The 26,959-nt window shown below is 35.7% G+C and overlaps 1 protein-coding gene across 18 annotated transcripts in view; it reads right to left on the bottom strand.

Annotated features, from left to right (window-relative positions):
- Window positions 1-26,959, bottom strand: part of SLIT2 (slit guidance ligand 2) — a 259,896-nt gene that overhangs the window by 102,659 nt on the left and 130,278 nt on the right. For all 18 annotated transcript variants that reach the window (XM_085578557.1, XM_085578552.1, XM_085578561.1 and 15 more), the window contains exon 5: window positions 7,590-7,661. In XM_085578557.1, the coding sequence (XP_085434683.1) occupies window positions 7,590-7,661 (72 nt within the window). The remainder of the gene's footprint in view (window positions 1-7,589; window positions 7,662-26,959) is intronic.

Here is a 26,959-nt window from a genome sequence, read left to right as displayed (position 1 = left end):
TTTTAAAGCGGAGAAAGCACTTGAACAAATCTTGTCCTACACAAACTGAAAGGCAGATTTCTTCCACTAGACTGGCAACAGTTGTGATGATCCTGAAAACTTTTGGACTTCCTTTAATGAGTCACCATGATCACTGCCTTAGTGAAGGGTGAGTTGTTTCCATTTAAATCTTCTTACCAGAAAGATTACTCTGTTTGCACTGAGCTAATGAATTGGTTTCAGCATGAGGAAGGGAAGTTTGCAGATGGGAAAGGAAAAATACTCCCTAGTTTTAAAAATTACTGTCTTTGAAAGATGCTACTGTCTTTATGTTTTATATTATCTTCCATCAGTTACAACCATGATAAAAATGATTAGACACACACCATGAAGTACATATATCATTGGTGTGATATATATATATATATTTTTTTTTTTTTTAAGCTATGAAAGGGACATGAGTTTGAAGACTGTGTGACTGGCTTGAATAGCAATTTATGGTAAAAGTAAAGGTTAAGGGTAAGGATACACACTAAATTTACAAACCAAATGGAAAGGTGGACAATATTTCACAACCAATATAACATTAACTTATGGTGCCCTTCTAGCAGATGTACTGAAGCAATGTGATTGTGTTTTTTGATAAAACTGGTTCTCAATAGCAAGTATGTATTAAGCTACAAGGCAAGTATGTATTAAGCTACAAGGCTTAAGGCACAAGCAAGAATACTAGAAATTAAAAATTACATATTTATCTAATTTTAAATTATGTTCTATTGTTTAAGTATGATTTTCAAAACAACACATAAAAAACTCCAATTCATAATGAAACCTTTCTCACCACTAAACTATTGAGTACACCAATAACCCTAATTCCATTTTAGCTGTTTTTCCTGCATGAGCTGCTTTTCTTCTGTTCAAATTATTAGAACATTCTAAGGACCAAATCTGACCAGACATGGACGAACAACTCTGGCCCACTCTCATCCTTCCCCTCTCCCCAGTTTATCATCTTTCTGCCTGCTCCATCTCTGTTTTGGGTCTTTTCTATGTGGGATCTCCCCATGCTTTTGTAAAGCTGCTGTTCCTTTCTGCCTCCAACATTCACAAAGCTTCAGCAGTGCCATTCCTGTGAAGCTTTTAAGATACCAAACAACAGTTGTCACATTCAAAATCCTTCTATCATCACAGAGAATTAACTGGATTTTACACCTGTGTCTGCAGCATTACCTACCTGCAGCATTAATCTACTGCTGCTTAAAATGTCAATGTTTATGTGAGTTTAGCAGTAAGAGTTAGTAAGAATAATAAATATTCAACTAATAATATGCTTACTTTAAAATGTTTATTTATTGCTCTTATGGATATATCTCACGCTGTGGAAACATGTTGCTAACTTATATTTTCTTCCCTTCTGGCATATGTTGTCTACCAGATAATGATAAAAACATGTTTTAAAATAATTTTTGTTATCCCACAAGAAGAACATTTAATGGCTAACAGAAGATGCTGCATACATTTAAAAACTACTACCCTCATACAGGAAAATTTTGTCATCTGACTTTTGATAGAGGAAACCTCCTTTACTCATTCCTAGAAAGCTGAAAGTTGGAACAATTCAAACATTTGTCTGCTTTGCTCTCCTGCTCTTCACAGTTTGAAGAAACTGTGGTCTTGTGCGAGAACTACTTTTTTTCAACAGAACTGAGTTATGTTTCCTATTTCTTACTTCTCAATTTCAATTTCAAGACAAATCCAAAATTTCAGAGGAATTAGTTAAAAAATAGGCAAAAAATCATGCCAGAATTTATTCAGTTTTTATCAAACTTCAAAGAACTGCTTGTTTCCCATGACTATTAATACTTACTTCCAAGTAACACATACTCATTGAACAAACTAGAAGTTTTAGAAACTAAAAGGTTCATCGTTCAATTGCTCAATCGTCTGAAAATTGTCCAGCACTCTACTTGGTTAATACCAGAATTATCTTACAGGAGGAAAATAATATTAAAAAAAAGTAAAAATGAAACAGAAGAATGTCATCATGTCAGGAGGATGTATACAAAATAAAAAATTTTATGTGATTCAAAGATTCAAAAATCTAAATGTTATATGATTTAAAAGAAATAACTTTTTAAAAGAAAACAAAACTTTAAAAATAGTATTAAAATGCTATTTATTTTAACTATCAGTAAGAACAAGTTGGTTTTTCTTCCCCAAAGGCCACGGGGTCACAAACCTGCTTAGCAACAAGATGTTTAGGAGGCACTAAAAAACTGTACCTATTTTTTCTTCATGGCTTCACGGCTATTTTTTATTGTAATAAAAATCTTAATCATACACAGTTATCTGTATGTACACATACACAGTTATGTACACAGAGCTAGTTATAATTCACTACACCCTGTGAAAATCCTTCTTTATGTAAACTTGAAATGCTGGTGGCTGAATAGACTAGCAGTCCAATTGAGATTTCTTATTGAATTCTAGATTATTTAAGCATATCTTAGACAAGCAATGCATTTAGAACACACTTGTACAGATGAATAGACAACTATACTTCCAGTGGCAGTGGAATTTTATGCGTGATCTGAAAAGAAATAAGTAATGAGAACATCTTCAGCAGGAATCTCTTTTTCAACTACTAATAATTGAAATTTAAAAGGTCCAATAATTCCCAAAAATAATTAATACAAAATTAATTCATGTCTCTAGTGGCAGCTTTAAATGTTTCACAATCAGCATAAAATAGGCATAAGGGCAACAAGTAGTATCAATTAAAGTTTTGGACAAAACTTAGTATAATGGGAAGGTCTTAGATTGGATGTTGGTGACTGCCTCCCTCTTCACTAATTCTTCATTTTCCCAGGCAATTTAATGTGTGGAGCCACTACACTGCTCTGCAGCCTTTATCCCTGGCACAACAGCTACAGTCTCCCCCACTTGCTGGAAAGAAATGGACCCAAATGAACACAAAAAAGAGAGTAGTCAAAAAAAAGGCCAAGAGCATCTCAAATGGCAGAAAACAGGGCAGAAGATTCTTGCATGAGATATGATGAAAACATAGCCTAGTATTTTTGAGATTGCACATATTTAGCATCAAAATTCCACCATGATATTGGTATATTACTTTCCATTCTCTGCCAAGTATCAATTACACAGAGAAAGAGAAAATTGGAATCTTATAAAATTTTACATATTTGAAATAGAAAAGTCATAAGGCCAAAATCTACTCAAAAGGAGAGCATAGCACTATTTTTTCTTCAGTGGTGCCTTAAATTTGTTATTAAGTCAGTTATTTTTCTTCCTAATTCAACCAGTTTGAAAAACAATCCCATTTAAACTTGTAAACTGGCCACCAAAAGCATTTTTACCATCTTAAATATAAACAAAATTCCTGAGGTTGGGAAAAGTTAAATAATCTTTCCAGTACTCACATCCAATGTGAATACTAGATCACCAGTGAGGGTTATGAAACATTCATTAACATATATGTTGAAAAAATCTGTTTAGTTTCCCATTTATATGATAATTTCTGTTTATATTTTTAAAAAATGGGTGCCACTGTGCTCTCTGAAGAATCTAATGACACTTTTCTCCCTGAAAAATTAGCAAGTTAGAGGTAACTTTCAGAAATGTATTTCCAGAATTTCACCCTAATTGCTCTCAAGTCCCAGATCAATAGCTATCATGTATAGAGTATATTACTCTTGAAGTAATTCAAGAAAACTTCCTTGAATATAAAAATTGACACACTGTAGCTATTTTGTTTTTCTAAATTTGAACAGCCAAAATAATGGATACTGGGTTTCTAGTCTGGAGAGCTGCTACAACATAAGCTTCTCTCAATTTTTGTCATTTTTACTGAAGAACTTAATACTTTACAAACAACTGGGCTGCATTGGTGAGAGTGAAGCCAGGGACACTCTGGCATTTTTGAGATGACTTCTGAGTTTGTGAGATTGCACCTGGGGTGGGCTCCCCAGTAGAAGACAGAGTCCAAACAGGGCCAAAAGATGAGAGGGTTGAAGAAGGGAACATGAAGATGGCTTGCAAGAAATGCATTTGTTTGGACATCAGAGAGAGGGGAAAGGAGGCATCTTATTGCTGCCTAAGACTGCTCCAAGTGAGAGTTCAGACTGAGCCAAACCCTTCCCATTTATAAGACAAAAGGCATAACAAATTGGAAACTGGGTAATTCCAATTAGATGTAAATAACATTTCTGAGGCCTGAATGCTTCTCAGGGTTTGCTATTCATTTTACTACAAGGGTGTGGCAGGTTGCTCATGCTGCCAATTCTCATAATGCCTTGCCCATTTTCCTTTTATCTTCTACAGAATCTATACCATGAGCATGAAGACGTCCAGAAAGAAAGCACCATGGATGTATTTTATGGAAACTAGACAGATTCTTCTGAGAAACATCAAGAGGACTCTAAAGCTAACATGCTGCAGGAGGTTATAGTTGTAATATCAAACTTATAGGAAGCAGTTTCCTTCAGATTACCTGAGTTAACATCTCATTCCTTTTGCTCTGCAAAGACTAAGAAGTATACAAAGCTTTTCAAAATATTCTAATTCCTGATTCAGAATGAAGGTACTTGGTGGAAATGAGAGAATGGTGAGTCTCCATTCAGGAACATAAAATACTTTATTAGTCAAATTCTGTGATATTGGTTAACCACTTTTAAAGCAGCTTATGAGAGCTATGGTTCTGAATGGTTATTAATCATTCCATGTTTAATGAAAAGGCTCAGTAATTTAAACTGAAACTGATGTAATCAACTATTGTTACACACACATATATATATATATAAAAATATAAACATATATATATGTATATATGTATATGTATATGTATATGTATATGTATATGCATATGCATATGTATATGTATATATGTGTATATATATGCATATGTATATCTATGTATATATTACAGTATGCTCTAATACAGGTTTCTTTTCTCTTTTCACCTTTACCTATCTCATAGATGAGTTTGGAAGAGTTACATCTTTAACATTATGCTCAGCTACTAGGCTATTTCTAGAACAAATTTCCAAAACTAGAAAAAATATGGTATTTTGCTTATGACAATTCTTAGTAAGGATATGCAAGTATTTGGTTCCTGGACCTTAGGTTAATCACCTTCACAGACTCATAGAACCACTTAGGTTGGAAAAGACCTCTAAGATCATGGAGTTCAACCTGTCAGTAAACTTGACACTGCCAAGTCCACTGCTCAATCCTGTCTATTAGTGCCACATCTACATGTTTTTGAATACCTCCAGTTTATGGTGACTCAATCACTTCCCCTAGCCACCCATTCCAAAGCTTAAAATAATTTTTAGTATAGACTTATTTCCTCATATCCAAACTAAGCTTCCCCTAATGCCACTCTAGGGCATTTCCTCTTATTCTCTTGTTAATTGGGAAAGAGACTGACACATACCTGGCTACAATCTCCTGACAGATAGTTCAATTCCTATTTGAATAGCGATGCCTTCTATACCTATCACGTATCAGTATTCTCCTTAATTTTTTTAAAATAATGAAATACAAATTATAAAATTCTTGCTATAACTTTATTCTCTAAGTAATGGCCAACGCTAGATGGAAGGCTGGGGTTTGTCTCTCTGCACCAAATATTGTGGAAAGGCACAACAGTTGATCTAGCTACATAAATGCTGTCCTAGAATCCGCCCAATTCACCCTATGAACTCATTGGTCATTCTGCAGAGTGATTTTAGAGGGATCATGAAATTTTCAGATGAGGGGTTTGATAGCTTTTTTTTTTCTTTTTTTTTTTTTTTTTCTTTTTTTCTGGGACAAGTATGGAGGAGATATCTGTAGTATTTCTCCTATCACAATAAAAAAAAATGCCACAGATATGATTTGGAATTTGTGGCAATGCTACAGTGTTTATGATTTTATACTTTTTAAAAAATTATCTCCTGAAAAGAGAAACACTTTAAAGGGCAGAACTACTGTTTTAAGCAAGTTTCAGACATAATTCGGGATACTTAGCTTAGAAATTCACACTAAGACAAAAATAGTGTCTCAGATAAAGATTAGCATTCTAATGCAGTTTTTAGCTGGAATTTTCTTAGAATATATAAGTACACCTATATTCTAAACTACTGCTTTGCCACTAAAATATTTTCAATGATGCTGCTATTCTACTACCAAAGTTCCTTTCAGTGGCTTATAAATTTTCAAAAACAAAAGATCACGCAGAAAAATGCAGCCTTCTTGTAGCCAAACCACTTTTTGACCATGCATTGTGAAGGGACTAGTTTTGAATAAAAACTCATAAACTGTCAATTAAACAAAGTAACCAAGCTACTTTGAGAATCACAAGCACTTGCATGCTTTTGAACACAATAGAGTTGAACATAATTATTTTTTCCACTGAGGTATGATAGAATTTCACTGCAGGGAAGAACTATAGTAAGCCAAATTCTTAGACATACTGCTAAATCTTCAAAAAGACATTTTCCTCACCAATTTGTGTGCAGTGCTGCAGGCAGCAAAGTGAAGTGGATTCCATCACAGGCAGACAGAAAAGTGAAGGGCTTCCTGTCCCATCCTCTCCTACTGAGGATACATCACTACCCTCCCTTCACAATCACAGAGCACTCCTGTTTTCGAAGTAGTACAACTAGAATGCTTGTCTTTCTAGTTTAGCACTGGAAACTTCAATTAATAAAAATTATTTCAGCAGGAATTATATGAAAGCCTCCTATAACCTAATATTTCCCTATATTTATTGATGCCACATAAGATTAAGCAATCATTTTTTGTACAGTTGCATCATACTGGAAGCTCTGTAGTCTTTCTGAAACCTACTATTGTATGTCCTGTGTCTTTGTTGGTTGTTTATAAGTGATGAGTCCTTGGCTTACAGCAAGGGCTGCAGCTTTTGTGTGCATGACCTATTGTTTCCTACTACAGAAGTTCATCACAGTCTTCAGGTTGTTCGGCTTGTTCAATCCACTAAACTGCCTTACCACGCTGAACAGAAAGTAGAAGAGTCACTGCTTTGCTTTGTCTTGAAACTCACATATTTCCACATTTAGAAACCATAAGAATTCACAACCTGCCCATGAACTTCAAAATCACTATCTCTGGGAAAGCATCTTTCATTCAGAAAAGAGAACAGAAGAAAACTGAGCAAGTAAAATAGTCACACAAGTATAAAAACATATTCTAGCAAAACTAGATAATAGCATGACTTTTCTTTCTTTTATTCAAACAAACAAAATACAAACTTCTAAAAGCAAGGCAAAATGATTTTTTCCACATGAAACCATAAAATGTTTCAAATTACCTGACATTCAAATATTATACTCAGGTTTCATAAACTAATAGTAATAATGCCATGTTGTCTTCAACTCTATTTAAATGTTTTCAATCTCCATAAGGCAATTTGAGGATGTTTACGATATGCTGAAGTATTTTGCCAAAACAAATGATAAATATCAGTTTTATGCAGATATTCCTTAAGCAGCTATAACAGTTCTTAGAAAAAAGATATCTGATACAAAAAAAAGAACATTGTATCTACAAATCATTATCATCAAAATATATGGAAGGAAGAAAATACTTACAGATTTTTTATGTCTACTGCTCCTCGGAATGCCTTCCTTGGTATTGCTTGAATCTGATTTTCACTAAGATCACTAAGAAAAAAAAATAAATGTAAAAGTGCTATATATATTTAGTTTCGTGTATAATGAAAAGAGATTCAGCTATTATGGTTCAGTCAATATTTCCAATGAAGCTTATTTTATTACATTAACTGATTTGTAATTGAAGAAAAAAAGTAGCAATTATAGTCAAAATTGTTTATTTCTGTCACACTAAGCAGTTCCTTTAGAAAATAGCAACATATATACCAAAAAATAAAAAAAAAAACCAGCAGAAGTGTTTTTACTTTTCAAGCATTCCAAATCCATGTTTGATAGTATATTCAGCTTTATGTAAGGAAGATAGAAATCCAGCAAATAGAACAAATAGTAAGCTACTGAGAAACAACAATGGAGTCGTGTAATATCTTAGATCAATGTGTTTCTGACTTCAGTTTTAGTGTCAAGCATCATATATTTTAAAAGAAGGAATTAAAATATGTTCTGCAGCAGACTAATATTCCTCCCCAAAATCCCTCTACAATCAGCTGTACCATGTTATCTGAAATTATTATCTTTTCTAAAAGAGAATGATTATTAAAATGCTTATAAAATTAATGTTCAGTAGTGGTTTTTTGCTATCAGTATGAATTAACAGCCTTTTTTTTTTTTTTTTTTTGAAATCCAGACACATTTTTGTCCTTCACAGGTCAATACTGTAAATAAAATCTAGAGAACTGAGGATAGTAGTAGAGGACACAGGGAAAATGAGAAAAACAAAAGCTAACTAGGATGCAGAATTTCCATTTATGCTATGCACTATTAACAATGATGCAGTGCAATAGAAGTAGACCAATACATTAAAGTCTTTATTGCTGTATCTATACCACATGAAGCTTCAAGGTTTTACCTCAGACAATAGTTTGCTACCCTGGACCAAAAACACCTGTCATACGTAGTACATAAATATTTGAAGTTTTGCAAGGGGGCCCATCTACCTTGCTGTATTAAAATTACGAGAGCAGATCTTCTTTTGGAAGCCTTCCAAGACACACCTATCTATACACAATATGAAGAAGTTTTCTTGAACATCTGAATAAAAATGTACAAACAAATCAGATGTGTACAGGTGTCTCTACAGAGGGATTTTAAGTCCATTTTCACATCAGTTTTCTTGTGGTTAACTAGATTTCATTTCACTAAAACCAGTCCAGGACCTTTGTTCTAAAAGCACACCAAATGCAATCCAGATCCTAGAAGAAGTAAAGTTTCTCTATCTTAAGCCTAAGAGACATCTTTGGATGACCTTTATGAGAGAATTTTCAGAGGAACATTGCAAACCTGTGCTAAGAAATAAGAGATATAGCTCAAAGTGAGTGAATGAACAAGAATCATTAGACATAAGAAGCCATAGCTTTGATATATTCTTTCTCTAAATCATAATCTAGCATGAGCTCATACTTCCAGTTCTGAGCAATCACTCCTGAAGATCCCTTTCAGATTTATGAACTTGCAAAAAATAATTTGAGGACTTTATAAAATCCCATGCTGCCCAACTTTAATAAAATTTATATCAATGTAATTATTTTGAAAATAATTCCACATACATTGGCAGCAATTTTGTTTTATCCAATTCATTGTTAATTTATGGAAAATCACTTTCTATTTACTAAATCTTTCATAGTTCATGCATCTAATTGCACTGAAATATCTTGCAAAGTATACTTAGAACTAGACCCAATTTTTGTATTATTAATTGTGTATGAAAAAAGAGAATTTGTGAGGTGTGATTTAATTTTGAAGCCACCTAAGTAATCTTGAAATGGGATATGACTGTAGCGCTCTGACAATAAATTCAGTGGCAATGAATGAAAAAGCAGCCTTCAGCATTTGTTACGGTAACATGATTTAACAGCCTCCTTGCTTGGAAAAAAATCCTTTATAAGCATAAAAAACAAATATCTATATTTACATTTCTGTTTAATTGGCTAATACATTTTACCTATATAAAAATGGTGTGTGAAGTGGCTAAACTAGCAGTAGTGATTTGTATCATCGATGATTAGTTTATAACACAGATATATGTATATATCTATGTAAGCCACTGCTGTACTCTTAAATATATACTGCAGGAGATAATGGGTAATGGTGCATTAAGCTTTTCATGGTATTTGATAGAGTATCATCACTCACCATTTTATATAATTTAAAAAAAGTGAAAGATGAGTAATATTGAGGCCAATTGTGAATTATTTTTAAAAATCTAATAGAAAATGTCAGTGGTCAAAATCTTTGTTTCTGTGGGAAATCTTAGCACACATTCAAGGACTTACAAATGACAGCTACTGTGCCAGGTTCCTCAATGGACAATACACTGAGGCATCGAGCACAGGTATGTCTGTGTGTATGTAAATGCTAAAGACAGGAGACAAACAAATTGCATGCTAGATTTAGTGCTGGGTCAGCACAGGCAACACCATTTCTGTGTAGCACAAGCTCAAGTAGACTGAAGTACAGTGTTCCCTGGTAATTTTAGCTGATTTCAAATGTAAACTACTTGACTGCAAAGGTTCCCAACCTTGCTGAACAAGGCATTGTTTAAAGCATACATTTAAATATGGAGAGCTAAGTAAGGTTGGCAAATGCTGTTTTCCAAATGTAATTTTTTTGCAATGCATCAGCTGGTTTGGGAAACTTGGAACTGTTTCTGTAACAAAAGTGTAAGTTGATTTCTCCACTGCTAAATTCTACTTCTCACAAAAAAAAAAAAAAAAAAAAAAAAATTCCTTATAGCAGGAAAAAAATTAGTAATTATTTATTGATTGCTTCAAGTTTTTATCTGCTCAATGTAAAAAGGTTTCCTTGTAAAAACCTCGAGGGGCTTAAACAAACATTCAACTTTTTCTTCTTGTATAAATTACAACTACATTTCACAACTCAGAAGCTGCGTGTGGTCTTTTTTATTGATCTTTGAAATCATTCCACCGCAATTCTTAGACTGTTAAAAAAAAAAAAAGGCCACAAGCAGCACAAGGTGCATTGTGACTTTCATAGGAAACGGGGCAAAAATCTATTTTGTATATAAAACCAGACAATTTTGCACGCCATTATATTATATTGATTTGACTTTGCAACTTATATTCTGTAGTGAAGAGAGGTGCAAAACTCCTTTTCCCTTTTCAGCCTGATGGTCATTATATTGCTGCACTTGTAACTATGTGGGCCTCATCTTCCATTTCAAAAATAGGCAGCCTTTGAATAGAGTCTCTATGATGGCAATTGATCCCCCTAAAATGAAAGAATATCTAAGAACAGCTAAGAATATTTAAGCCAAGATACAACAAAACATCCTACTTTTATAAGATGAGATCTGTATTTTTTTAAAAAAGGCATGAACCTGATTCACATTAGAAAGTAGCAATCTTACCAAGATATTTTCACTGGAACAAATTATTCTTCATTAACATTACAGCCTTACATTAAAATCCAGGTCCTACAGACCTTACATTAAAATCCAGGTCCTACAGACCTTACATTAAAATCCAGAATACCTCTGGAACAGCAGAATTGAATAAAAAATACAGCTAGAGTGAAAAAGCCAAGGCTATGTGAGAATTTCTTTCTTTAAATAGAGCACAATGATCTAGTGAGATGTTCTGAAAAATTCAACTTTATGCAGATTCTAGCTGTCATAGAGGCCTCTTTCAAATAAATTGTTCTGGACTTTATTCCATAACACCTAGAGAGATATACTCCAAATTATTAAGTCTGAAGGGGAATACCTTAGACACTGACCTTTCAAGAAAATTCCTTAGTGAAACTTTGTGTAACATTTATGTCATTCAGTGGTGGTCAGAGCATTCCTAGTCCTCCACTGCTCCTCCTTGCTCCAGCATCACCAAATCTGTGCTCAGGGCCAGGTGTAACTTCAGTCTCTCTGAATGTCAGATGTTCTCAAGGACAACTCTCAGATTTATTTCCTCAAGTTAAAAGGTAGTACAGGGGTTAAATAGCAGATTGGCACCAAAAGCCACCTGGGTGAGTAAGAGTGGCAGCAGCTGACAGACACTTTTTTAGAGGAGACACAAATGAGCATCGCCACTGCTCTAGATACACAAACCAGCCTGGGAGCAGTGGATTGTTTCAGATAAGTTTAATATGTAAATATGTCAAGCATTCTTCTGAGTTGTAATATTCTGCCTGCAACCCCATTCTCTCAAATGTAAAAACAGAAAACCAAGTCCATAAAGCAAACAAAGCTGAATTCCACTGTAAGTGAAGATACACAGTAAAGAATGCACAAAGATTTCTGAATTTTTGCCCAATTGCAGCAGTGTTTTGAAAAATTTGAATACTATTTTTTCTCTCTTTGAAGGTCAGGTGTGTATTTCTAAATCAAAGACTAAATATGCTGCATTTAAATAATTACTTTTTATAATTAACATAGTCTATCCAAGTATTCAAATGATCAATAAAAACAGAACAACTATAGATTCTCTAAGATTTGTGATGAAGTAAGTTCTGCAATTACTGTGCTTATGTAAAATATAATTTATTTTTAAATAAACTGGATAAAGGCAATTTACATGCAATGGATTCTGATAAGCACATATGCTTCAGCTTTTAAACCGATTTCCAAAGATTAAAGATTTAATTTGGATATTCTGACAAAGCAACTTAACTTGTCTAATTTGAAATTATGGCTAAAAGAATGTAGATTTCTGCATTTCACAAACCAATGAACTAAGAAAAAATATCAATAACAAAAACAACACCATCCAAAAAAGCCCAAACATCTCTTCCCCACCCTTCCTCCCCCAACAACTTCATTTTGTGTATGCAGACTTTTTATCTTCAAGAATACATTGGTAATGATAATGTATTTAGCTTGTAGAAATAGCAGGAAGACCTTGCAAAAATCTTGTTACTACTGAATCCTTCTTAAGAACAGGATGGAAATGGCACATTTATCATATTTACTGGTTAGTAGATAGAGGTGTATCAGGGAAAAAACTCACAGCTTAGAGTCCTGTGAACATTTGAAATTCATACCAATAGAAGATACTGACCTGTTCTCAGAAAAAAAAAAACCAAACTTGAAGACCTATATACAGTATTGCTTTCTTACCTGAAGATAAAGCCCTGAGATAACTGAAATTAATGATCCTGATGGAATGTTTCAGCTCTTAAAAAATGCAAACAGTACTGCATTGCAGTTATTTTATTACTCACCATATATGGCTCTCAGCTGAATATCCTATATACCCTTAAAAAGGAGTGCTCAATTTTTAATTATATAAATTGAAACATCACATAAAATATCTGCATCATGAACTTTTAAGGCTGTATCACAGTTTTGTTGTGTGGCTGAATCATTGCTCATTCTGAAACGCTAAATCTTTTGAAATGGCAAACCTGCTTGTAAATTTAATTACTTGTAATTTTATTTTCCTCAATGGTTTAACCTCCCTCTGTGTCTGACCACAGATATCATAAATCTATACTGCCATTCTGTACTTTGCAAAATACTGAGTACTGGGAATGAGTAATGTGCCCCGATATTTAAAGGAAAAGGCAGAAATACTCAGCTCAGCTAAGTACTGAATGCTTACTAGTTTATTTATGCTGGTTTATAAAAACATCTCAGAAAGTGGCTATTTCATAACTGGCATCCTTATAATTATTTACATATTAGTAACATGAATGAAGCCTTGCTAAGTACTTTTCTTTTACTGGAAAACAACACTTTTTACATTAGGTTACTATATTTTGCATTAAATCATCCATGCCTGTATAAAGTGGAAAAGTCTTATAGATAATGAGACTACCAGGTATTCAAAGAAATAAAAAGAATGAAAATGATTTATATTATTTGACTGGAAATCAAATATATGAATTTGGACACAGGGGATTTCACTTGGAATACAAAGATGGTGAAAAACTGAACAATATATTTTAAAATAGGATAGTTCAGTTGAATGGGACCTACAGATATCACCTAGGTCAATCAGATTATTTTGATGGAACAAGTAACAACTTTTTTTAAGGAAAATCAAATATCAGTTAGACATTTATCCTAAAACAGTAGAAAATAATCAAATTTATGAATATCCTATGGTCCTGTCCATTTCAGCTGTTTTGACTATCATTGGCTTTTTCTTCAGTACTGTTCAGTGTTCCTACAGTATTTCTGCATTTGAGTACACATTAAAAAATACAGGTGTTGGGGAGAAGGCATGCCCTACCTACTCACTAAGAAGCTCCTTGCAGAAAGGGCCTGTGAAACATGCTCTAGCACAGGCTACCCTCACTGGATCCTGGACTTCATGAAGATATCAGTGAGGTCTTGCATGGTCTGAGATACTTCTCTAGTCACAATCACATTAATGAGGCAGATCATCTAAAACCTCAAATCTATTCCAGAGCTATTATTTATTCCCCTGGCTTTGATCTTAGGGAAAACAAGTGCCTCAGTGGGAGGCACTGAAAACACCAGTAGTAAAATCTGAGATATGGAAGGTGTGAACATGCTGCAACATGACAGCATAAGACAAGGGAGCCACAGCCCCAAGTTTCAAGTGTGTCTTGAAATGTTTCCAGAGAAGTATGGCAAAAGGTTATTTCATGTTATCATGAACACTGGCAGCTGCCTCTGTTTGCAAAGCTGCCATAGCCATGGGCTTTCCAATGCAAAGAAGAGAGAATGAAATGCCAAAGTAGATTTTTTATGTTTCAATGAATCTCTGATTTGGATTTAATTCCTAAAATGCCAATTTTCTACTTCCAAAATTTGAATAAATATTTTTCTACTCTGTATTAGGTGTCTGGGTTTAACATAGGAAAGTTCTGATCAAGGCTTTTTCCCTGCTCATTAAACTTCACTTATCACTATACAAACAAACTGCAAAGGTCCAGCATGACTAGGAATTTAATCTAAGACCTTTTCTGGATGCTACAGAAATATGCTTTGACAACCACAAGTTTTATTGTATTAGGATAAAATATGTACATATGAAAATTATTTTCAAAACTATGTAATGAAAATGAAAGCAAAGTCCAAAGTCACCAAGAATACAGATGCTACTGAACATTGTGGTGTTAATGGAGGGGGAGCATCCTGCAGAGACAGTTCTTTAAATCAGTAGGTCAGGTGAACTGGAGCTACTGAAGCCTATTAGGAATTCCGTCATGGCAGCAATATATCATATTGCAACACAAGCTTACTAAACAAACACAAATGTTTTAATTATAATATAACATTTTTAATCCCATGTTCAGCAAATACATTAATGCATGCAAACAACTAAGTACCTTTCCCATCAGTCAAGCGAGGCTTAGCCAGTTAATTGTTAGAATACTGACACATGCTTGGCTTTAGCTTTACACAGTTACTGTATAACAAGTTACAGGATGGCATCACTTATTCATGAATATAATCTTATACCCAAATGGCTTGTCATGTCCTTTTAGTAGGCATAGCTTTCTGGCAGATCTACAGATCAATTATGATTGAAGAAGGAAATTTTTAAAAATATATACTTAAAAATTCAGTCTAAAGTCTTGTTCTGAAAAATCAATCAACAATTCTGTTCTACCATTATTTTTTGACTGTGAAATAAACTAGTTAGCTTCCCATCATTAATTTCAGTAAGTTTTTTTCTTCTGTTCTTTACTAAAACAATCATTGCAGATATTTCTCTTCATATTGAAGAGAAATATCTTCATATTGAAGATACAAAAGGTGTCCAATAATACCAGCAGTAGCTAATAGGTCTCTACGGCACACATATATCCCCTTATGAAGATAAAACCTATAAATTATAATTTCAAACATTAGTTCTGCAAATCATTATTGCTGCTGCTTCCCATAGGAGGATTAAAATTTCATGTATGAGAAAGCTACTATTAACCTCCTTTTACAGACAGGGAAACCATGGCAGTATGTATCAACAGTAGCATGGACCATGCTGAGGAGCACAAAACTGATGAGAATGATTTAGATGACAGAATTGCAGGTTCTCTCTGCATCACTAATTTCCATTTGCTCTGTTGACTCCCTAGAGATTCAGCTGCTGCATACAGTAGGCACATAACCTATTCTCACGCTAAAGCAGGATCACTCCCCGGGCCATGGTGTGCTACATTGCCCAAGTGAATATTTCACATTTCACAACACAGGGCAATCATCACTGAAACACAGACTGAATTATTAGAGTCACAGCAATTCCCATGGTAAGGAATGCTTTTTATTTTTTCTTTTTCCTAAGAATATTCAGACTGAATTTCCCTACCCACTTTCATGTCTCATTTTTTAATGATAGCACTTTTGATTGTATCATTCATGCTTCTTTCATTCTTAATGCTTGAGGTTTTGTAAATGTCATCCATTTATAAATCTGTTATGGAATCAAAATGTACTTCTTATTATAGCTTTTGGCATACTATTATCTGTATTATTTCAGCAGCAGATCTTTTAATCCACTTTATCTATTTATTTATTAAAGAGGAGAGATAATTTATGTATAAGTACAGTACATATCTAGCAAAAGAGAAAAAGTAACATACTACACAATAGTAGTACTGGTAGCCTGGCAATCTTCAGAGTTTATCAATACTTTCAACCTTAACATTTAGTATAAGTCATCCAAAATTTAAATTCTGCTAATCTTCTTTCTTTTGTTTGAGAAATAGCTTGACTTTTTATACCCATGCTATATAATACACAACATATTTATAATTTTAGTATCAGCAATCAATGATTTCTGCAGAATCTAAATAGCACAGAGTACAACTACTAGACCATTTACTTTTTAATAGGAATATATTTTGGGTTTGGACAAAGCCAAAACCTCCAATATCTGTCTTGGCAGAAAAGTTAACCCATGGGCTGCAAAATCAATTCCACTCTACAGTGTGTCCAAAAGTGTACTTAAATCAATTTGCAGGCTCTGATACTACTGAAAATAACTGCTTAAGGAGATTCGCCATTTATTTACTGTTCTAGAGTGGCCTAGCAGGGTAAATGCTAATTGTGCAATAAAATAGGAGTATTAGGACCACACATGTATTTTATTGGAGTCTTAGAAATTATTTTTAAAAAGGAAAGCATTCTTTAATGGTCTATTCCACTAAATTAACACATAATTCCCTTTTGTTTAGACTACAAAAACCCCAAAACAAAACAGCAAAGGAAATTACACGTTGTAGCTCTTACAGAGGAAAGGACCACCCACAGTTTCAGACAGAATTGCAATACTACTTCAAATTTGGCTTTGGCATAATCCTTTTCATAGAAAAACTTGAAGCTCTTAAGAAGCCCTCACCTCCCAAAGAAAAAAACGTGACAATTCTTTATCCTCCATACAGCCTCAAATGGGTCAAGCTACAGGAAGGCAGCGGGTGACATTTGCTGACTGCTGCTTATCGAGCCCCCAACAGCGCTGGGGACCCTGCCAGGGCGAGCAGCAGCACCCGGTGCTGTGCGAGCCGACCGCGCCCTGCAGGGCTGTGCGGGGTGGAGAGGACTCCTACCCACACGTGAGGCTGAGCTCCAGAGCTGTATGGGGTGGAGAGGACTCCTACCCACACGTGAGGCTGAGCTCCAGAGCTGTATGGGGTGGAGAGGACTCCTACCCACACGTGAGGCTGAGCTCCAGAGCTGTATGGGGTGGAGAGGACTCCTACCCACACGTGAGGCTGTGCTCCAGAGCTGTATGGGGTGGAGAGGACTCCTACCCACACGTGAGGCTGAGCTCCAGGGCTGTATGGGGTGGAGAGGACTCCTACCCACACGTGAGGCTGTGCTCCAGGGCTGTATGGGGTGGAGAGGACTCCTACCCACACGTGAGGCTGTGCTCCAGGGCTGTGCGGGGTGGAGAGGACTCCTACCCACACGTGAGGCTGTGCTCCAGGGCTGTGTGGGGTGGAGAGGACTCCTACCCACACGTGAGGCTGAGCTCCAGGGCTGTATGGGGTGGAGAGGACTCCTACCCACACGTGAGGCTGAGCTCCAGAGCTGTATGGGGTGGAGAGGACTCCTACCCACACGTGAGGCTGTGCCCAGTTCTTGGCCTGCACCACAACAAAGACGTGGAGGGGCTGGAGAGTGTCCAAAGGGCAGCTGGAGGTGCTGAAGGGTCTGGAGCACAACTCTGATGAGCGGCAGCTGAGGGTGTTTAGCCCAGAGAAAAAGAAGGGAAAACCTTATTGCTCTCTATGACTGTCTGGAAGGAAGCTGTGGTCGGGTGCGGATCAGTCTCCTCTCCTGCATGACAAGTGACAGGACAAGAGGAAATGGTTTCAAACTGTGCCAGGGGAGGTTTAGGTTAGATATGGGTTTCATTCATGGATTTTCCTCTCCTTTTCCTTTAACCATGTTGGAATTGAAGGAAAAGTAAAAAATAACTTAAATGTGTCATTTTTTTCATCCAAGGCCACAAAAGAGCGTTTCTAAGTAGGCAAAGAGTGAAGATTCTCCTATTTTCATTTTACTAGTCTCTGATAGGTGATTTGGTGATTAATCTTTAATCAACTATTACACTTGACAGACTTGAAAATGCACTGTAAGTTAAGAGCTTTAAAAGAATAAAACAAGATTCTGCTGGGTAACTTTCACTTCTTCTGGTACATTAGACACTCAGCATATGCATGGCTGAAACATCCATTTGGCTTGGCTGGGGATCTGTTCACATTAAGAATAGATGAGATGGCATATTTAATTTTCCAAAAGACCTCTTCAACAGTATCTAAAAAAAATCTATCACTACTTTTCCCTGTAACAAAACTTCTTTTTTAGAACAAGTTTGCAGCTGTCAACATGTCTTTAATATTTAATATTGTTTCACCTGCTTTGGAATTGAAACTGTATGCACTTTTAGGAACTGATTGAAAGGTTGTCTGGTACATAGTCTAGTTTCACTACACAGTCTACAACCCTGTATATTCTCTTCTGAAATATCACTCAGCAAGCTGTGGCAATTCCTGCTTCTTTAAAACAGCAGAGTGGACTCCTGATCCAATCCCATTATACAGAGCTGCAATTCCAATACAGAAAAGTAACAATTACATCCCTGGACACAGACATTTTTCATGAAGAATAGCTCCAAACTTTTACTCTGATAATAACCTGAGTAGTTCAAGTGTTTCCTGGCAGTAAAACTAACCTTGAACAATTTGTCAAGGGACAGGGAAAAATTTGGAGAAAAAACTAGAGAAGATCTTGTGGACCGTTAATGTTGAATAGCACTGTGCTCACTCTTCCTGCATTTGAGTTGAATGATGCAATTTGGGGATTGTCTCTCTAGATGGGTTGATTGCTTAATAAGACAGATTTATTGTATAGTTTTAGCTTTATATGATATTTGTAGGTGCATAACATATATGAAGCACTGATGCTTTAAGGCTGCTGCCTGTCAGTGCCAAAAACTATGCTAAAACAGTGAAAGAAACCAAAGCAAATTATTAAAAGAATTGCCACAGATGATTTAAAAAAACTGACAACAGCTAAGCTACAATCATTGCTGCTCATCAAGATGACCAATTTGATATCACTGTTTTTCTGGTCTTCATCCATCTGCTTATATCCACATGTAATTTCTTAGACTGTGATATCTTTCACAGAAACTATTTTGTTTTACTGGGTGCTGGTTCATTGGTGTTTTCATTATTCTGTGTAACAAAATACAGTGACTAGCACCACTGGGCTTCTGCACCAAAGAACTAGGACTTTGAGCTTTTCTGTAAGAAAATTATAAATGAAAGGACAAGAAATGTATGTTTGTATTTTCCTCCACTTCACTGACAATGATCTATAAAACAGTAATAACAAACTCAATTATTTGAGTAATGGAAAGACTGATTTTTTTTTGTTTGTTTGTTTATTCTGTTTCTTGTGTACTATATATGTGCTGGTTAATTCAAGTTAATTAAAAGCTCATAGGAAAAAAAATAAACTTTAATTGTTGAGAAACTTCAGGGTAATTACTGATAAATACATTCAGGTACCCTGGAAGTAAAACTTCCCATTGACCAGAATTAAATTTTAATACTCTAGCTGCAACATCCCAGAAGTGTCAAGCCTCAGGTTTCTTCTGTTCAAGGGCTCCAAGTTTTTCTTCCTTCTTGAGCCTGCCTTCTCTTTCTGTGACTGCTCCAACCTCTTCCCCCCAAATTTCTGTAACCACAACTTTTTCCTTTTCAGTGCCATACAAATAATCAGAATTTCAAGAGGTATTTTTCCTCTAACAAAAGGAGCTGAGAATATTGCAGAGGCAGTACAACTGGTTTGTAAAACAAGAGTGCATCCTAGCTGGATTCAGGGGCTATTTAAAGTTGAAAACCCTCATAAAAATGGTATAAATGTACATAAGCAATAAAAAGAAAATATGCCATTCCAGAATTAATTAATCACAAGTAATTTCTTAATCTTAAAATGAACAAACATGGGTAAGAAACTGAATCAGACTGCTCCATTCCATGTTTCAAGAGCGTGAAAAATCCAATTTCTTCTTAGTAGCCCTGTCTGTATGCTGTTGCTACAATACCAGTATGTAAATTACATTAAAAAGTTCTAGGAAAATGTAATCCACGCAAAATTTAAATTTTATTGCTACTTCTGCCACATTTATCCCTTTCCCCCCCTCGAACTTGCAAAAAAAAATTCAGCTGCTTGCACTAGAAAAAAGTTCCATTCAGACATTTTTTTGAGCTTGAAGTCTACAAAGCTGATTTTCTGTTCCAGGACTGCACTTTTCCACTGACAGCATCAAAAAGTAACTTCTCTTAACTGCACTTTAAAAACCCATCCTGCCTCTTTTAGATGTTTTTTCTCCATCTGTATGCTTTCAAGCCTTTTTTTTTCCAAATTGCTAAATTCTTTCCCTTCAACCAATATCCATACTCTCCCAAGTAGCTGATGGAAGTTTGCCTCAAGTAACTATCCAGAAAATTTCACTGAGAAGCTGTAATAATTAGGGAAAAGAGTGATTGTGTGTGGGGTGTGGTTGTTTTTTGTTGTTTGAGGGTTTTTTCGTTCAGGAGGATGGGTGCTGTGTTTTGCTATATGAGGGCACACAAGGCAGCTAGGTGGGATGGATGAGAGTTAAGCAATTGGAAAGCAATGAGAGCACAGCACACCCAGGATGAGCAAGGGTGACACTGATTTCTCCATTCACAAGGTACTACACACTCCTGCAGGGAGCCAAAGGGTAATTTCAGAAAAGAGAGGTCCAGGTGACCACATACACACTGAGAACAGTTATGGTAATGTTATGGTAGGAGACTACTGAATTTACTTAAAAAAACCCCAAAACCCAAACCAGCAAACAATGCATAAGCTTCTGTATTGCTTAAGGACTAATTCAGAAATATACTAAATACTGTTTACATACTTAGATTGACTGCATTTTGTTTGAAGCATAAAAGTTAAAAAGGGGTTTAAGAAATAAGGCTAAATACAAAAACACATGGCATTGTGCCTGTATCAATAATAGCCACTAAACAGATCAAGATCTCAGTACTATACATCCAGGCTTTTTGCTAAAGCATTCAGTGAGAATCCATTCTAGGGAATCCAGGAAGACTTCCACCCGCTCAAAATCCTAGGACACTCATCTTACAACAGGAGGAACATCTGTACTCACTCTTTTAACTGAGTATGAACAGATCTCCTCTTAGAATGGGACCAGCTCTGAGGTGATTGAATTCAAATTATATTTACACAGATAGCTGAGAAGGTGTGAGAATTTGCTTCTTCATTGGCTCCACTGCACTTGCTATCTCTTACCATATGGCTAATTCTTTCTCATGCTTATTCTTCTGTTTCAGTTCATATTACAGTACACTCTTTTTACAGACCTGCAGCTTCAAACATCTGTAGCAAAGGTCCCAGAAATTGATTTAGAGGCTGAAACACAAGCATATCCAATCCTGCTCCTACACAAAGCTATATATCTTTGTTGAAAGACTGACACATGGTCCCCATATGCATCAGTGATAACATAAGCCTGCCAGGCACAGAGGTACTTATAGCTCCAGAGAGATGCAATCTAATGATGGATAGGAATAACCCAATCATACAAACATTTGTATTTGTAAACCCTACCTAGTGCTACAGACAATATGTCTACATTTCACTGCCACATTTCTTCAAAGATATCAAGATGTTCCTAAGGTATGACAGGCATATGATGCAACTTAATGGTATGTAAAATACAGAGAGTGCTTTCTGAAGCACAGCTTCATAGTTGGAAGTTCTAAAAATTAATTGCTCTCCTGGCAAACCCAATGAAAATTAAATTAAATTAGATACTGGAACTTTTTCATTAGAAGGCTCTGGCAAAATAAAGTTTATAGATGGAAAGCTTTCTGCAATTAAAAGTGACAGGTGCATTGCTTTCTCTAAGCTTTTAAATCACATCTGTCAAAAAGCCTACTAAGATACATTTTTTAATATCTTTCCAATCTACTCAACTTTTTTGAATCAGAACACTGTGCAATTATTGAATATATATCACTTAAGTCACAGCTTTATGGCAGTAAAGAGCTAAAATTTCTATAGAATTCTACATCTAACGTATTTAGGACAATGTATAATGCCACAAAGTAACTCTGTCTCCTGTTTCCATTCACTTCATTGTCAGCATGATTTCCTGGTTCAAATCCTAACCACTGCACAAGAAACACACAACTTGATTTCCCTAATTTAAACCCAAGTTTATAGTAAATTCAGAATTCAGGCCAGTCACAGCTTTGTTTGAATTATCTATCCCATGTGTTTAAGGTGATTTACGAGAGAGGTGGTTAACAGTATTTATGCCTGTGAAGAAACTTTTTCTTCAAAGTGTCCTGGAAAGAGGCAGAAAAGTTTAAGGTCAAGTTTTGCTGTGATTTTCACAAGTGAAACTATTTTCAATGAACATGTGTTCCAACAGTGGGAGCAAAACCACTTATTGCACATCTTCACCCTGCCCTTCAGACATACCTGAGCCAATCCTCTGCCTCTCATTCCTCACTCACAAAAACAGGGAGTATTTAAGCCCAAAACTCAAAAATCTCCAAATTCTCTAATGATTATTCCCTGTTTTTTTGGAGTTTTTTTGCTTGTTTGTTTTGTTTCTTTTTGCTGTTTCTTTGTTTTGTTTCTGTTTGTTTGTTTTGTTTTTATTTTATTTTGCTTGCTGGTTTTTTTTTTGTGGGGGAGGGGCTTTGTTTCTTTGTTTTTAAATCAACCACCAATCCTAATTTTCATAGGTTAGGAATTAAGTTTACTTATGGAGTGCTTCTCATCCCCACTAATTCTGAAAATAAACAAAAGCATTACTCTTCAAAGGTCCCAATTATCAGCTAAAGGTAAAGCTATTACACATTGTAAGATGGCCTGTGACAATATGAATTGCATAGTCTGTGGCACAGCACCTTCAAAGACACAGGACGGAAAATTACACTAACTCAACTGAACATAACTCTTATTAACCACAAACATACAAATAATCTCATGCCAATTCAGGAGAGCACTGAAGCATGTATAATTTAATGTATGTGCTTAAATCCCATTACATTCACTGCAACTACTCACAAGTTAAGTGTTAAGTGTGTGAAGAAATATATCTTTGAATCACAAACTACTTACAGAAAATCATCACTAAACACATTTAAATCATAGGCTTCCCTAATTTAAGCATATCTGAAAAGGGACAAAATTCTCCTCAGATGGGGAAAGAAAACAAGCAAAATAAGAAAATTGTTTTCTGCAATCTATCTATAAATTTTCATCATGCCCCATAATTAATTATTGTGACACCAAAACTGGTATTTCAAACAACTGGACCATGCACAAGTCCTTAATATAATTATCTTTACTGTTTAAGAAAACTCAGGGGTTAGGGACTGCTTTTTTAGCTTTTTTTTGAGGAAAGGGGGTGAATCTTTCCAAGTTTTCAGTTACCCTCGTAAAAAAAATATTTCGGAAACTGCAAAGTCTCACATGCTTCTCCCTAGCACTCCTTATGAGTTCAAGAGATTTTCCTCAGAGATAGAAATCTCTTCCAGTGGCCAGGTAGATGAAAGCTTTGAGGTGGAAGATCAGTATTTCAGGAAGACTGACCATTCAACATAATACTATACTTCCAAATCATGTGTCAGTTCTGCATCCCTGTAGAACAACACAGGAACTGTGCTATCAAGAACAGCATTCTGAAGAGGAATCAAAAGCAGTTAACATATGCACTGGAAGAGTATATATATTCCTGGAAAAGTAAACACAGATAAGGATTCATCCCTGACTTGCAACTGAGTAAGTCTGAGAACTGAACTGCAATGCTACTGAGTGCTTCACATATGTAAACTAAAAATACACCAAAATCATCAAAGGAGCCAAGGTGTCATGAGGATATGTCTACAAACATTGGCTCCAAACAGGGAAATATTTAAATATTTTCCCTTAGTATCAATTTTAACTAGACTGTGGGTGAGAATGAAAGGTCTGCAATCTGTGAAAATGAAAAGATCAAATTCAGCATTCAGTAGGGATACAGAATATCTAATTAAACCCTGGATCTGCAGTATTTTTTTTTTCAGTTTCTCTTCTATATCTCTTTTGTCCTCTGTTAGCCATCTTCCCATCCATATCTATAAATAATTAAAGTAAGCCAAATTTTCCTTACTGATATGTTTTACATAAATATCTGAATTGAAAATGTGTCCAGAACTTTAATGAGCTGTATTAATTGAACAGTTTAAACAAACATAAAAGATTATATAGAAACTTATTCTAAATAGAACTTAAAATACTGGTACCTTAAGGAATAGGACCTACCAGATACAAAACCAGCATTCATGACATACAAAATGAAATCTGTGTGTTGGTGATATTGATTTTATTCAAGTGTTACATCTAAGCTAAAAAATAAATGTTCTGATGAACTTTAGCATATGTATTTTATTCTCCTGCATTTGTTTTCTCCTTTCCTTTAACTTAGCTGAAATTTCATTATAGATCCTTAATATTTATAATACTGATTAACACGTATTTTTTTACAGATCAGGAAGAAGAGACTTCTGCATACCTCTACCACTTTCTGCTTGTTGGGTTTTCATGTTTTGATTCTACTTTTTTAATTAGGGACATATCACTTCCAGTGGGAAATTACCCTCCTATGGAAACAAACGTATGTATGGTACAACCCCTGTCCTGAAGAACCAGAAAACATCTCACAGTGTCTGTTTCCCACAATATTTTTAATATGCATGATTTCCTTTCCCATGCATACAATAGTAAGCAACACAAAATAGAGATTCTTAGTTGAGGCAGAGATGACATATTAGCTTGCAGTTGTGAACACAGAAACACAGAAAAAGCATTTGAACAACAAAAAGTAACTGTCTTGTTTTTTTTTTTTTTTTTTTTTTTAAATAAATGTTGGGGTTTTTTTGTGTAAATGTGCTTAACAATGAAAATCACAACAGCCAGGATTACAGTATAAGGATTTAATATTGCTGCCAGGTAGGTACATGTCTAATAGTGAATGTCTTTGTTTTCCTTACATTTATGAACAGATAAAGATTATAGCAGTAAATCCCCATGCTGAAATAAAACTGAGACTAATCTCAAGATTAGGAATCTAATCTCCATTAGAAATAAGATATAGGTATTTAAATTGGATAGGAGGTCACTTTGCAACAAGCAAGATGACATTCTGTATTGTTCTGTATTGCATATGCAGTGCACACTGCTGCACCACAGCTGAAGTGTATTAAAATTTACAAGCTGACACACAAAGCAACAGATTGAAAGAAGAGTTTCATTAAAAGAAACCAAATGTGTCAGCAACCATCTTCAAGTTGAATTTTGGTCATACAGCTCCCTGGTATTTTTTGCTTTGCTTTTCTAACTAGTTCCCCTATGGATTAACCTCTTCTCACCTCTGGTTGTATATACACTGCAAGATAAAGCTGCTGGACAGTTCATTAGAGAAGCTCCTGCTGTTTCTTCCACTGGAGAGGAGGGACCTCTAAGTTATCATACACAGGCAGGCCCAAGTCGACATGTCTTCTAACAACTTCTGGCAGCTTTGATCACGCTGGTGGTTCATACAAGTTTCACAGGGCAAAAAAAAAAAAAGGCAGGAACTTTGAGGCATTTCCTGCTACTCCTTTGGAAACCAAATACCATCACTTAGTAATTCATGCACCATGCTAGTATCACCGGGTGGGGGCAGTGGGGGGCTGGATGTGGGGGCTTTTTCCGTCTGGCATATCTTAAACTAGAAAAATATATATTTAAATGCACTGCTAGAAAATTTATGTTTTAGATAATTCCTAGAGAGATGTTAAAACATTAAGTTTTTTGATTCAATATCTCAGTAGCCTGTTTCTGAAATATTATCCACCCCAAGGTTTACAAGATTTGCTTTTACAGCCTTAGCTTCGTAAACTGCTAAAGGCTGCCTCACTTTTCTGGAGTTGCTCTATGTGACTTAGTGGCAAAGAACCTTGAATTGCACTTAAGCACTTGAAACCAGCTCCTTCGTATCCAGCAACGCTTCCCACTGCTCAGCTCGGTCTCTTTCCTTGACACCTCTGGTGGCCAAGCCAAAAAAGTCAATGGTCTGCAGCAGTGAATGAACACTCCAGGATCCTTTCATCATGGTGCAGCTGACTGAAGCCCTGTTTGAGAGGCCTTACCTCATTTCCCACACATTTTCTGACCCATTTTGTCCGCCTTTCTCAGAGGGGTTTTGCCTGTTATATTGTGGGCTAGCAGTAAACTAATTATCCTGTTCAAATCCCTTTGCAACGCCTCTAATCCTATTAGTTATAAGAATGTGTGAATACTGATTGCACAACTTAAAACAGGGAGAAACAGAAAAAGAGACAGAGGCAGAGGGAAAAAGCCAAAAGGCAGGATCTGGGAAGATGTGCTAGCCACTTCAGCTTTTCAAGACTTGTCAGGACGCTCAAGACTTCCGTCCATCACAAGACAGGACAATTTGTAAGGTCCATATTTTCATTTTCTGTCAGTCTTTCGTGTCTGCCCCAGAAGTGCCGCTATTATCCAAGGCAGCTCTGAGTCTTTTGCTCGCAGCTGAACTTGCTGACCCTTGACTCCAGTTACCAGTTACATTTTCTCTCTTTCCCCTTTCATAATGAACATTTTAATGAAGGGGATGACAATATTACAATGTGTCAAAGAAGCCATATGAAGTACCGGAAATGAATGAATGTTAGTGTAGGCATCTCTAGGCCCTGTGAGTCGTACTTCTTTTCTTCAAAAAAGCCTCACAAGTCTTATTAAAGAGCCCTCTTGCCCTCTCCCTCAGCTGAAGGTACCAGAGCAGTTGCCTCCTGCCGTCCAG

This window comes from Lonchura striata, chromosome 4 (genome assembly GCF_050655825.1).
Source record: "Lonchura striata isolate lonStrDom1 chromosome 4, ASM5065582v1, whole genome shotgun sequence".
Classification (NCBI taxonomy): domain Eukaryota; kingdom Metazoa; phylum Chordata; class Aves; order Passeriformes; family Estrildidae; genus Lonchura; species Lonchura striata.
Note: the sequence above shows the minus strand (reverse complement) of the source record. Positions and strands in the feature narration are given on the sequence as shown.